This window comes from Silurus aristotelis, assembly GCF_946808225.1.
Source record: "Silurus aristotelis genome assembly, chromosome: 4".
Taxonomy (NCBI): Eukaryota; Metazoa; Chordata; class Actinopteri; order Siluriformes; family Siluridae; genus Silurus; species Silurus aristotelis.
Window position 1 is genome coordinate 2462352 of NC_139577.1, and position 13799 is coordinate 2476150.

Below are 13799 nucleotides of genomic sequence, written 5' to 3' on the forward strand. Positions count from 1 at the left end.
TGGCTCTTGTCAAGCTTGCCCATTTTTCCTGATTCTAACACATCAAATTTGAGGATAAAATGTTCACTTGCTGCCTAATATATCCCACATACTAACAGGTGGTTCACTCACCGGTCATAATGTTTTAATGCCATAATGCTATGCCTGATCGGTGTAGCTAAATGAACACAAATCATGCCTAAAATGTAGTGGAGGGGCTCTACTCAGAAGAGCTAAGCTTAAAGCAACAAAAGGGTAGACTAAATCTGAACTGGAACGTTCAAAATGCATATAGCTTCGATGGTCAGGTGTGCACAAACTTCTGGCTATATAATGAACTTCCTTCAGCATAGAAGAAAATAATACACTTTGGACCGTATCACATCACCTTAAATGATCTTTTATTAACACACCACATTGTTTTTTCTTCCTTTTGTTTGCTGCATAATGTCAGCTTGCAAAAGTCATATTTCAGAGATGGGTGCTACGAATGACTCATCTGCCTGTAAATACAGTTCAAATGTTTTTTTGTTTGTTTCAAGGTAAATGAATATGTTTTTATGATTTATAGAATTAAAGCTGACCTTTATATAGACCCTCTTGGACCATTCGCCAGATTTCACTGGTCTACTTGTCAGACAAAAATGGCAGCAGGTATTACAGAAGAAGGCTTCTCTATGTACAGGATGATGCTGTGTAAAATTACACATAAAGGGTTGAAGAAAAGTAGGGGTTTTTTTTAGTATAAATGGTTATTTGTCAACGTGTCTTTTTTCCATAAAAAAATAAAATGCTCAGGTTCAATGCATAGGAAACATATTTGTGGGTCACAAGTCTATACAAGTCTATATACAAGGCCTACAAAGGCCCTTGTTTAAGTAAACTCTATTATATTTATTATATATTTATATTAAAACTTTTTTTTACTTTTCCCTACTCCTTCTTTATCACTCTTTGCAAAACATTTCCAAAATGACTGGTTTTGTTGGGTGTTCCTGGTATGCAGTGAACAAGCATTGAAGGTTTCGATTAATAGGATAGATGAAGACCCCACAGATGTCCTGGTGGTGCAGTGGTCAAATTTCACTGTGCTACTCATCAGACCAAAACGGCAGCAGGTATTTTAGAAGCTCACTTCAATATGTAACTTATTTTGGCCTAATATATAACATACTGTGTTGAAATTAGATGCTACAGTAAGTTACATTAAGCGAGGTGATGGGATGGCAAGAGCAAAGATCACATTTGACACATGATGAAACTGCAGAATCTGTCGAACCTTACAACTGAAGTGCAACAGATTTACCATTAGAAAGCTTTATTGAGAGATAATATTCAAACGGCTCAAGCGATATTTCAACCTGCCAGTTATTTCATAGAATACACAAGTTTATTGCATTTTTTTTAAATGTTTAAATTTTGTGTGTTTGATAAAAAAAAAAAAAAAATACATTTTAGTTTGTAGGTTTTTTATTTCATGCATTATATTTACAATGATTGTATATACAATGTATATAGTTCATAGAATTCATATAGTTTTTATTAACTATTTATTAACTATTTATGTAAAATTGTGAAGGCTTGGCACAGTGCCAAAATGGCAATAGATGCGCCTTAAAAAAAAAAAAAACCTGTGCCAGTGTTTAAAAAAGCATTGTGGGCAGGACTTAGGAACCACCCATTGAGCTTGAATGGTTTGCTCCAATAAAATAGCATGGAATCTTACAAGCACACATACAGAAGATTGAGTGCACCTGTATTTAATCTGTATTCTGTATTTATCAAAATTTGTTTTGTTTGTTTTCTCTTCTTTTGAAAGCCATGAAGCTGCTTAACAAGGAGGAGCTGAAGAGAGCTGAGGAATCGCTTAGACATTACTTTCCCAAGGCACAGCAGGTCTGTTGTGACTTGTTTTGAAATTGTTCTATATGTTTTTTTTGGCATGATCAATATCACACACACACACACACACACACACACACACACACACACACACACACACACACACACACACACACACACACACATGTATGTATAATGCTGATGTATGTATATGTTAAATGTACTGGGTAATTCAATCTAAACGTTCAGTTGGACCAGTAACTAATCTATATTGACTTTTGTTACTCATTAACTAAAACTGTACTGTAAATGAACTATAAAACAACTGATCATTCAAGATTATGGGACAGTGTTTTTAAGCACAGGATTCATAGATCACTGTAACTGTAAGAAAAATCAAGTCGATGGACATTTATAAATATGCCAGAAACTATGAGACCATCCAATCCTTTGGAAAGTAATTTTACTTCTATTATTATAAATCTCTGAGATATTGAGTTTTTGTCTGTTACATGAAGAGAGAAGTGGTGCGATACCTCCTGAAGTGAATAAAAGCAACTTTAATTTAACCTGGATGTAAAATAATAGCACATTTTAATGCAGGGGTTGTTTATTTCCATTAGCGAAAACTGAACAACAGCTGGAACAAATTGAGTATATCATCAGACGATTGCTTTTTTTCTCTAGGCATATGGATATGTTTTTTTAATGAATCGAGTTCAAGCTGACCCTATAGATGTTCTGGTGGACCAATGGCCAAATTTTAATGTGCTACTCACCAGACCACGACGGGAAAAGGTATAACACAAGATATATTTAGTATAGTTTTAAATAAGGCGGTTTTACCAAATGATTTTATCACATTGACCTGTTTTCTACACACAGAAATCAGACCTTTTCAGAGACCTATGCATTTTTAGCAAGGATGACTCATCTCTATGGAGCGTACTGATCGAGACGGATGTCTTTGACTGGAAGCAGTACCTCTGTTTAAGTATAAATGTGTTGCTTTTTTGTTCTTCTTGCATTGAAATAGTAAATGATAGTTATGAGAGTATGTGGGTCTCTGAGCATCAGATAATCACCCGTGATGGTGTGTAACATCAGGGTATCATCATGTTCTTCCGCTCTCAATACTCATTACTACGCCTTTTTTACATGCAAAAACTGCTGCTCATTTGATGTTTTTTTTTTTTTTATCATCTTCCCTGAACTTCAGACACTATTGTGTGTTAAAAACCAAGGAGATAGCAGTCAGGCCCTTCTGACACTAATAACTAACGAAGACCAATCTAAAGTAGCATTTGTGATCTGGAGAAATGGACTGTGCAAGTCAATTGTGACCAGAGGAGGGAAGTAATGAAGTACAAATACTTCGTTAGTGTACTTAAGTAGATTTTTCTGGTATCAGTACTTTACTCCACTATTTATTTTTTAGACAACTTTTTACTTTTACTCATTACATTTTTACACAAATATCTGTACTTTTTACTTCTTACATTTTTAAAACCAGCTCGTTACTTTAGTTTTAATCCACTGATTTGGTGAAATGTTTTTTTTTTATTTTCACTGCGCGCTGATTTCAGCCGAACAACAGATTTCCTGTTACTGTGCGTCTTTTTCAATCCACTGGTGTATAAAGTCCTGACCCTCACTCACCACAGATGTAGACTAGTTTACGAAGATAAGAATCAGCAGGCAGAAGGCAGTAAGAAGTTTGGGGTTAATGTGGATGAGACAGAGGGAGTCAGTGATGAGAACATGACTGAGAACAGACACATTCATGATCATCATCATCTTTTCTCTGCGTGTGTTCTATATGTGGATGTTCCGCCTGGATACATTTATTCGGTAACATTTTTAATTTGTTTTGTATTAATATATATATATATATATATATATATATATATATATATATATATATATATATATATATATATATATATTTGGCTGTCAAAATTAAAATTATTGTAAACGGCACTAAATGTTATTAACACGCTATCAATTCAGCATTTCTGTTTTTACCATTTTTATAAAAAAATGTAAATACATAAATACATTTCTAAATATAAAAGAGGCGAAATTAAAACCTTCGGGAAAAAATACATTTATCTACGACGTCCTTTCTTTACTTAGATGTAAAATAAATTTTTAAACTCCAGATAAAAATATTTTTAATCAGTAAACTTTTGTTTTATTTATGCGCCAAGTCTCAAATCAAACAGAAAATCCACCATGTTTTACACAATTAACCCTCTAGGTGGCGTTTTGTGGGTTTTCCCCTCATAATGGCGACACAAACAACTTTTTACTTAAGTACATGTCTGAGCCAAGACTTCTTTACTTTCAATTGAGTAAATAAGTTTAACCAGTACTTCAACTTTTACCCGAGTATTTTAAAACAGGAGTATCTGTACTTCTACTTAAGTTCTTTTGTGTACTTTTGCCACCTCTGATTGTGACATACCAAACTGGCAGGTTCGAAAAACGGTCCACTCCAGCAGTCTGCAACAGCACGATTTATTTTAATGATAAAGTCTCCAACAAACAAGGTTGAGAAAAGAGAACCAAAAATTGAACACAGGCAGAGTTGGTTTAATCAATACAAAATAATAAAACAAGACTAATTAAAATTTAAGTGATGTCAAAACAGAACAAAGAAACGCACACAAACAGGGAAACTCGGGAAGATAGGAGGTACCAGGAGGTACCAGGAAACTCAGAGACTGAAGGCTTGGGAAAACTCAGGAGAACAGGAAAAGCCAGGAGACTCGGAAAGACAGCAGACTCGGGGGGGGGGGGGGGGACAGGAGAAGCCAGGGAGATACCAGGAGCCTCAAGAAGACAAGAGTCGGGAAGACAGTAGAAGCTAGGAGACTAGGGAAAACAGGAGACTCAAAGAAATCAAACAACCATAAATAGCAAGACCCTCACCAAACAGAACAACAAACAAACCCACACAGATCCAGATTTAAATACAAATATAAAGACAGACAATTACCAAGATCAATAGAATACCGAATATACCAAGAAAAATATAAAGACGAGAAAAAAATAAAATAAAATAAAAAAAATACAGAGAAAACAACGACCAAGGTAAAAAGGGTAACTTAAAAACACAACACTAACAAGGAGCAGGTGGGAGACATTAAACAGTTAGGGGGTAGGGGATGGGATTAGGGGATAAGGCCTCAGTGACACAAAAACAAACAATACAAAAACGTCCAGACCCTGACACATAACATCAGGTTTTTTTGTCTGTGCATATCCAGTTTGATGAATCACTCCAATAAACACCAACATTTTTTTTTTTTTTTAGGTGTTGACCTGAACCATAAGGAAATGATAAAAAGTGTAGCTTTGAGCAGAGGGGTGCAGGATGTGAAAAATCATGTGTGCTACATGATGACACTAGAAGATCCATCGAAGCTTTTAAGTGAAAGGTAACAGATCTGACTTTTCAATCCTTAAACTTGTCAGTATTTTATCCTGCAGGTTAACCTCAAATTGAAATCTGTTTCTTGTGGCTTTTGTAAATATGATAAGATTCATCAATTTCTTTCAGTAATGTTTTTAGTATAGTAATGTTTTCTTTCTAAACATAATTTTTACTACAATAAATAAAGAAAAATGAAAAGTAAAAAAAACAATGTTTGCTTTGCATTGAAACAACTCTCCTTAACTCTTTATAGTTTACCTGTACGAGTGTCATCACTCAACGAGACTCATGTCGCTCTGGTGAACAACACGTGGAAGTTTGGGATGGATGAATTCAGTGAACAGTTCATCAGAGACATGATCGTGAATTTCCCTTCTTGTTGTGTGCTGGACTCAGAGGGTCGTCCGGTGTCATGGATATTGACCTATGCCTCCTGTGCAATGGGAATGCTGTACACTGTGGCAGAGCACAGACGAAAAGGCTACGCTAAAGCCCTAGTTAGTGTCCTGGCAAAGAAACTGCATTCAGAGGACTACCCAGTCTACTGCTTTGTTGAGGAGGAGAACCAGGCATCCTACAGGCTCTTTACCAGTTTGGGGTTTACTGCAGATCCGTCTTACAGGGCTACATGGATTGAATGTAATTATATTTGTAATAGTCCAAGTATGTAAGAATGTATATGAAATACCTGTCAAAGTTGCTGCAATTTGTTTAATAATAGAAAATGGCAAATAAATAGCAGAAAAAGGGTCAAATGTTTGAGTTTTAGAGTTCAGTACTTCTCCCATCCATCGGCTTCGGTTTGATCATTTACTAAAAAGTATGATTTACGTAGGCTTGCGATACCAAGGTAGAAATGTGATGGTCACCATGATTTAGTATATACAGATTATCTGTTAAATGATATGATATTAATATAATGTATTGCTACAAATGTAACTGACAGCGATCCTTAAAAAAACCATTAAAGAGCATCAAATAACACTGACATTTGACATATACAGAAACAATGCATACATTGATATGATTTTGATGTACAATCTAACAAAGCTTCCAATAAAATATTGAGGCTTTTGCAACCATATGTGATTCTTTCCCATAAATGTTTTCACAAAGTTGGAGATACACAATTGCATAAGACATTTTTTGGATGCCATTTCACCTGTGCACAAAGGCAGCTCCTTGAAGATATGCAGTACAGGGTTGAAGTGAAAGATCCCCTGCTGGAACTCAAGCCTATTGAATATGAGTGAATGTGAACACTGACTGCACCCAAGGCTTCCTCACCTCACCAACATCAGTCAGTGACTTTACCGGCTGAATGAGGCATATCATTTGTGTATCTGCAGTCAGAAAGCATCACGTGACTGTATCTATAGACTATATATATACGCATTCATTTATATGACAAATTCGCTCAGCAGTTCTATGGCTGATAATGATAGCTATGTTGCATCGTATTTGCCGATAACCGATTAATTAAACAATAGTACTGAGCTGCAGAGGTGGCAAAAGTACACACATCCTTCACTTAAGTAGAAGTACAGATACTCATGTTTTAAAATACTCGGGTAAAAGTTGAAGTACTGATTAAACTTTTTTACTTAAGTGAAAGTAAAGAAGTTTTGGCTCTGACATGTACTTAAGTAAAAAGTAGTTATTACTTCTACCTGCTTTAGCTGTTAACTGGACCTCACATCATAAATAAATAAATAGATAGATAGATAGATAGATAGATAGATAGATAGATAGATAGATAGATAGATAGATAGATAGATAGATAGATAGATAGATAGATAGATAGATAGATAGATAGATGGATGGATGGATGGATGGATGGATGGATGGATGTGCCTGAACATGGTCCTTAATATAGTCCACGCTGGTGATAAGGTTTTAAAGCCAGTCCTACATGCCTTCTTTCTTACTGCGCTGGCATGAAACAAAGTATGAACCCTCCAAAAAGCACACATGCTTTTCAGCAGCGGTCGCTCAGTGGTTTGAGGCTTGTGCCTCATCTAAACATGCTTCCCAGTCTGATCTCTTCCATGGTTCAGTGGGTTAAGGCTGGTGCATCCCTGATGGTGAGGGTCAGGGTTTGAATCCTGCTAGTTGCGATGTAGGTTATGTTCCTGCTTCCTAAATCTTTCTTTAGCTTTATATTCTTGTGTTGATGGTTTAAAGGTAGATAGACCTGCTCTAAACAACCTTTCGGGCCTGTCTTCCCTGATGGTTCAGTGGGTTAAATCAGGTTTCTTGCTTTTGGTGGGGTTCAGGGTTCGAATCCTGCTTTCTGCCTGCCAGTCACGATCAGGATTCACTTCCTACATCTTTCTTTAGCGATATATTTTTGTTTTTAATGGGTTAAAAAGAAAGATAGACCTGCTCTAAAGAAGCTTCCTAGTCTGTCTTCACCAATGGTTCAATGGGTTAAGGTTGGTATCTTGCTAGTGGTGGGGATCATGGTTCGAATCCTGCTTTCTGTCTGCCAGTCACGATCAGGCTTCTATTCCTAAATTTTTCTTTAGCGTTAAATTCTTGTGTTGATGGTTTGAAAAGAATGATAGACCTGCTCTAATCAAGCTTTCCATCATGTTTTTTTAGTGGGTTAAGGCTGGTACTTTGCTAATGTTGGTGGTCAGGGTTCAAACCTGGCTTTCTGTCTGCTAGTCATAAGGGAGGTTAAATTCCTGATTCCTACATCTTCATATTCTTGTTTTGATAGGTTAAAAAGAAAGATAGACCTGCTCTAAACAACCTTCCATGCCTGTCCTTCCTGATGGTTCAGTTGGTTAAATCAGGTGTTGTGCTTTTGGTGGGGTTCAGGGTTCGAATCCTGCTTTCTGCCTGCCAGTCACGATCAGGATTCGCTTCCTACATCTTTCTTTAGCGATATATTTTTGTTTTTAATGGGTTAAAAAGAAAGATAGACCTGCTCTAAACAAGCTTACTAGTTTGTCCTCACCAATGGTTCAGTGGGTTAAGGTTGGTATCTCGTTGGTGGTGGGGATCATGGTTTGAATCTTGCTATTTTTCTGCTATTTACAATGTGGGTTCAACTTGTGCTACTTACATCTGTATTCGCTTCCTACATCTTTCTTTAGCGTTAAATTCTTGTGTTGATGGTTTGAAAAGAATGATAAACCTGCTCTAATCAAGCTTCCCAGCTTGTCCTTCCAGATGGTTCAGTGGGTTAATGCTGGTGCCTCGCTAATGGTGTGAATCATGGATCAAATCCTGCGTTGTCCCTGCTTGTCTGGCTTTAGCATTATTCTCTTGTGTTGATGGTTTGAAAGAAAAGATAGACCTGCTCTAATAATCGGCACAGATGGTTCAGCGGGTTAAGACTGGTATTTTGCTGTTGGTGGGGTTCAGGGTTTGAATCCTGCTTTCTGTGTTTCTTTCTCGTCTGAATTTCTTGCTTTGAAGCATGAAACGAAGGATAAACCCCCCAAAAAAAGAAGGTGAGTTGTGGGACTTGATGGCTTTGTGGTAAAAGCCTTGCCTCTGAGCTTAGAGGTTGCTGGTTCAAATCTGGCTTGTCCCTGCTCTGGGTAAGTTGTGTGCAAATTAGTGTGTGGTGAGCAATTGAGTGGGTGACTGTGAGCAAAAGCTGTACAGACCTGCTGGGTTACAGCCTCAGAAATTGAGAGTAATAGTTTTGCATTTAGGGGGAGGAGAAAAAGGTTAAATAAATTTTTTTTTTTTTCCCTTGGAGCCTATGTTCATACTTTTTTGGATGTTTTTGCTTCATAACTCCCTGTTTTCAGCTTCTCAGATGCCAGGGGGGCACACGCCTGAATATTGCCCCCCTGCTTTAGGATACGCCCTCTGAAACTGTCCACATCTGACCTTCCATGCAGCCATTTCTGACACCTTCATCACTACAGTCACCGGAACCTTTCACACTCTTAACTTTGAGTCCTGGCCGGGGTTTGAACCAGCAACCTCTCAACCCAGAGGTAAAGCTCTTCCAATTGAGCCACAGGATCTCCTGCAAGGAGCTGATTTTTAGGACCTTTTTTTGGTTCTTTTATAAAACTTTTTAAACAATTTAAAGGATAGCTAGGGGGTAGGAATTGAACCAGGTGAGTCAGATAGCAGAGGCTGCATTACTAACCACTACACTACCAGAGGGGTGACAAACAAGGCTTTGCTTATTGGACTCTTGGTTTTTCTTTAGTTAAGAGTCCACCGTTTTCTCTTAGATCATGGTGGTAGAGATCAAACCTTCTCCTTCCTGTTCATTCTCTTAGTTACTCGAAGTCTATGAGAAGTGACTCAGGTACAAGAACCACATCTCCAACACCTGCACCACTGATATACCATGATTTACCAGCAACCAATTTTAATGACCTTTTATTGTTCTGTTTTTAAAAACTTCTTATAATGTTCAATATGAAACTAGAGGTAGGAATCGAACCAGGAAAGTCTTTCATCATAGATCATTAATGGCATTACTTCAAAACTCAAACCTTTGTTAGACATGTAAATAAGCAGGAAAGACAGAGACAAAGACAAAGAGACACAGACACGGCTTTAGAAAGAGTGAGAAACAAATAGAGAGACAGCAAGAGAGAGACATATACAGTGAGACAGAGACATTTACTAAAAGAGACACAGAGACAATTAGATAGAGAAAATTGAGAGACAAAGATAGCGAGATATAGCCACGTCCAACAGGAAGTTTTTATCCCGAGCGACTTGTAATGATCTCATTTACTAAATGAGCAGTAGTGAGTTAAGTGCTTGCTCAGGTGCCCAAAACTGGCAGCTTGGAGGTGTTAAACATGTATCATATGTACAGCATGTGATATGTATGTAAGCATATGTACAGTGATTAAATATAAAGGCTGTATCAGTGCAGAGACGTGTGGACATCATTTAGAGCCTTTGCTATGTTTCCACACGGACAGTTAATGAGGTGATACTGGAGAAACTGCACCTCTTCAAGTCAAGTCAGGAAGCTTTTATATATAAAATTATAGACATTTTACAGATTTAAATGATGTATTGTGTTTATCTGTGCGATCAATAAAGACAGTAATTTAAGTTTGTGTCGCCATTATGAGGGAAAAACCCACAAAACGCCACCCAGAGTGTAAATTGTGTAAAACATGGCGGATTTGGTGTTTGATTATTTGAGACTCAGAAATAAAACAAACGTTTACTGATTAAAAATATTTTTATCTGGAGGAAAAAATTCCCTGCCGTTTAAAATAATTTCAATGTTGACAGCCAAATATATATATTAATGCAAAAATAATTAAAAATGTTGTTACCTAATGAATGTGTCCAGGCTGAAGATCCACATATAGAACACAAGCAGAGAAAAGATGATGATGATCAGGAATGTGTCTGTTCTCAGTCATGTTTAAATCACTGACTCCCTCTGTCTCATCCATATTAACCCCAAACTTCTTACTGCCTTCTGTGGTGAGTGAGAGTCAGGACTTTATACACCAGTGGATTGAACTGGTGAACTGGTGCAGTGACAGGAAATCGGTTGTTCGGCTGAAATGTGTGTTTTGAAAATGTAAGAAGTCAAAAGTACAGATATTGGTGTAAAAATGTAATGAGTAAAAGTAAAAAGTTAAAGTAAAGTACTGATACCAGAAAAATCTACTTAAGTACAGTAACGAAGTATTTGTACTTCATTACTTCCCTCCTCTGCTGAACTGTATTACAAAAATAAATATAAATGTCATTTCAATGCTCTGGCCTTTGTGAAGACGTGTAAAGACGTGTGTAGGATTGCATTTGTAACACTGAAGCTAATGAATGCATTAGAAGTATTGTTTATTGTTTGTTTGTTCGTTTACATATTTACTATAACCTTTTAAAACAATGTTCAAAATTTAAATAATGTAAGTTAATTTTTATTTTGTTAATTTTGTTTTTACTTTAGTTAACACACTATGAACTAACATGAGTGAGATACAGCACGTATAGTCTCAAGTGTCAGAACAAAACAGCACGTGGCATCAAATCAGTTATTTACTCAATTTTATTTGTAAACAATATTTTCATGCAGAGCTTTAAATGATGCAGAAAACAGTTTGCATTATGTTGCTGTCTCTGAACAAATATGCGTTTTTCCTATAACAAAGTATACAAATATACAGTGCATATATTTGAAAATTATTGCTAAGTCAAAGCGTTCTAATTATAATTGTAATTGTATCAAGACACATTAATGCATGCAGACTAATAACTTGATGAATAATGTTTATGCAAGTGTATTTATTTTTCAGGAAATTGATTGCAGTTTCTGAGAAGGCCATCCAAATCCTGGCTGTGCAATTTTATTTCTACTGGCAGGTGTTCTGCGTAACTTTGATGGTACTTGTCCAGGCCTGATTATACACCTTTATTTGGCACTCATGGGGCTTTAGGGGGAGACACAAAGGCATAAAAGTAAGCTCACATAACCATCATTAATTTAAACAGTCATCAACATGAAGAAAGGTGAGGGTGTGCATATGGTATATGATGTGTAATTATAATAATACTAACTTACCATTGCAATTGATTTGTCTGGATGGGCGGTACACACCTCCTTAACATCAGCTTTCCTGCAGGATGTCCTAACCATCTCAACAGTGAACCTATAGTTTATACCAGAGACGACCTGCAGCAGATGAAATAGGTGTAATTAATCATGTGTCAGTGGGTGGGGGGAAAAGAAGTCATGCGTCATGTGGTAAAGCTCTGCATGATGATTGCATGTTTGTTGTGGAAGTTTCAAAGCCTCCTCAACGTTAACTGGTCATTTTCTACGCGTTAGACTGAAGCTTGAATTGTCACTATGGTGCAGCTTCAATCCATCCAGTTAAGTAGGAAACCATTCAGTTATACACTAAATAAAAAGATATACAGTGTGAACCTGTTATGCATTATAGCGCTCTCTCTCTCTCTCTCTCTCTCTCTCTCTCTCTCTCTCATCCCCCCCCCCCTCTCTCTCTTTTCGCTCATATTTTATTTGATACTGTATGGTGTGTAAACTGTGTTCTTTTGCTGCCAAGTAATTGTAATAACATATTTATAACTGTATCTGTAATAACAAGTAATAACTGTCAAAACATCTGGTGCAGATGTTATTTTACACTTGGTTGATGACTATATATTATAGAAATACACAAATCTAGATAGATAGATAGATAGATAGATAGATAGATAGATAGATAGATAGATAGATAGATAGATGACCACAATAATAGTAATTATAGTCATATTAATAATAATAATAATAATAATAATAATAATAATGCAGGCCACACAGTCTGCAATAGCAGGCCATCGGAACCATCTCAGCACCATATTTTCGACAGAAAGTGCTCTCTGTGTACTGTTATGATGTAAGCACGGTTTGGATGGTTTGGATGTCCTACCTGGGTCTGAACCTTGAACACTCTGGACACCTGGCTGACAAACATGTCGTTGCTCGCTTTGTTATGTTGAGCGACTGCAAACTGCAGCGCGTCCTGGACGTCTTTTCTGTTCGCGTCCGCATCCCTCCATCCTCCGAGTAAACCTGCACTCGTTAGAGCCAGTAAGACCGCCAGAAGTGTAGCTAGAACCTTCAGAAACATTTTCTCACTCCTTTCTATGACTCAGACTTGCAACACCGTCACAGCGCTGAACAACAATCCGAGAGACGGAGAGGAAAACACAGTTATATAAACAGATACCTCGTGATGTATGGTGGGCGGGGCTTCATCAGTCACGTGTCTCAGACACGTGACTCTCTCTCTCTCTCTCTCTCTCTCTCTCTCTATATATATATACACACACACACACACACACATTTTATATATATATATATATATATATATATATATATATATATATATATATATATATATATATAATTATATATAAAAAAGTTGAAAACAATACAAACAATTAAATTGTAAGTACTAAGTAACTGATAAATAGTAAGTTAGCTATTACTTACTAGTAATGGTAGGTTAGGTTTATATATACTTTATATCAAATCAAATAAAATTTTATTTGTCACACACATTCATACAGTGCACGACATGTACTGCAATGCTTTATATAACTGTCCATGTAGATGGAATAGAAATAAAATATAAAAAATTTAATAAATAATATATATTGTGAAGTGTGAAATTCTAAAGTATAACTATAAAGTATAAAATATGAGGATAAAAATGTTATATATATATATATATATATATATATATATATATATATATATATATAATATTTTTCCCAATGTCTATATCAAATCCTGAGCCACACTGTGTACTATTTATTCATTGAGATCACCTCGCATTTCAGCATCACACTGAAAGGTAACTCCTCAGATCTCTGTATTCACTTTACTCACAGCTCACAATGTCCCAGTTGTTCTGTATCACTTTCCCAGTTCTCTTTTTACAACTTTACCAGTTCTCAAGCTCATGTTTTAGTGCCTACAAGAGTGTATTCTAGCTGCAGCCAGTAAACAACATTCCGCAGTTCACAATCATCAACTGAATCCATGCTTTGTGAAGGTAACGTGTTGCAACAG

General features: G+C 36.5%; 2 protein-coding genes across 3 annotated transcripts; one reads left to right on the forward strand and one right to left on the reverse strand.

Annotated features, from left to right (window-relative positions):
- The first annotated feature begins 963 nt into the window (after positions 1 to 963).
- Positions 964 to 6244, forward strand: LOC310725511 (glycine N-acyltransferase-like protein). Of its 2 annotated transcripts, XM_083540525.1 has the most exons (6): positions 964 to 1097; positions 1799 to 1875; positions 2509 to 2619; positions 2707 to 2815; positions 5141 to 5264; positions 5514 to 6244. In XM_083540525.1, exons 2-6 carry the CDS (start codon positions 1801 to 1803, stop codon positions 5929 to 5931), a joined length of 837 nt encoding a protein of 278 aa, XP_083396651.1. In that variant the 5' UTR covers positions 964 to 1097; positions 1799 to 1800; the 3' UTR covers positions 5932 to 6244. The 2 variants fall into 2 exon arrangements, with proteins under 2 accessions (XP_083396651.1, XP_083396650.1); XM_083540524.1 differs by lacking the exon at positions 964 to 1097 and having other exon boundaries at positions 1630 to 1875.
- Positions 6245 to 11249: 5005 nt separating this feature from the next.
- On the reverse strand, positions 11250 to 12976 carry LOC310725121 (cystatin-like). Its single transcript, XM_083539761.1, has 3 exons — positions 12652 to 12976; positions 11781 to 11891; positions 11250 to 11649 (listed from the first exon to the last, which is right to left on the reverse strand). The coding sequence occupies exons 1-3, from the start codon at positions 12850 to 12852 to the stop codon at positions 11572 to 11574; spliced, it is 390 nt and encodes a 129-aa protein (XP_083395887.1). The 5' UTR covers positions 12853 to 12976; the 3' UTR covers positions 11250 to 11571.
- Positions 12977 to 13799: the final 823 nt, after the last annotated feature.

Coding starts and splice junctions, on each gene's coding strand:
- LOC310725121 (XM_083539761.1), bottom strand. CDS start 12,852: ATGTTTCTGAAGGTTCTAGCTACACTTCTGGCGGTCTTACTGGCTCTA. Junction 11,892..12,651: donor TGTTCAAGGTTCAGACCCAG/GTAGGACATCCA, acceptor CATCTGCTGCAG/GTCGTCTCTGGTATAAACTA. Junction 11,650..11,780: donor CAGACAAATCAATTGCAATG/GTAAGTTAGTAT, acceptor CTCCCCCTAAAG/CCCCATGAGTGCCAAATAAA.
- LOC310725511 (XM_083540525.1), top strand. CDS start 1,801: ATGAAGCTGCTTAACAAGGAGGAGCTGAAGAGAGCTGAGGAATCGCTT. Junction 1,876..2,508: donor ACTTTCCCAAGGCACAGCAG/GTCTGTTGTGAC, acceptor TTTTTTCTCTAG/GCATATGGATATGTTTTTTT. Junction 2,816..5,140: donor GAAGCAGTACCTCTGTTTAA/GTATAAATGTGT, acceptor TTTTTTTTTTAG/GTGTTGACCTGAACCATAAG.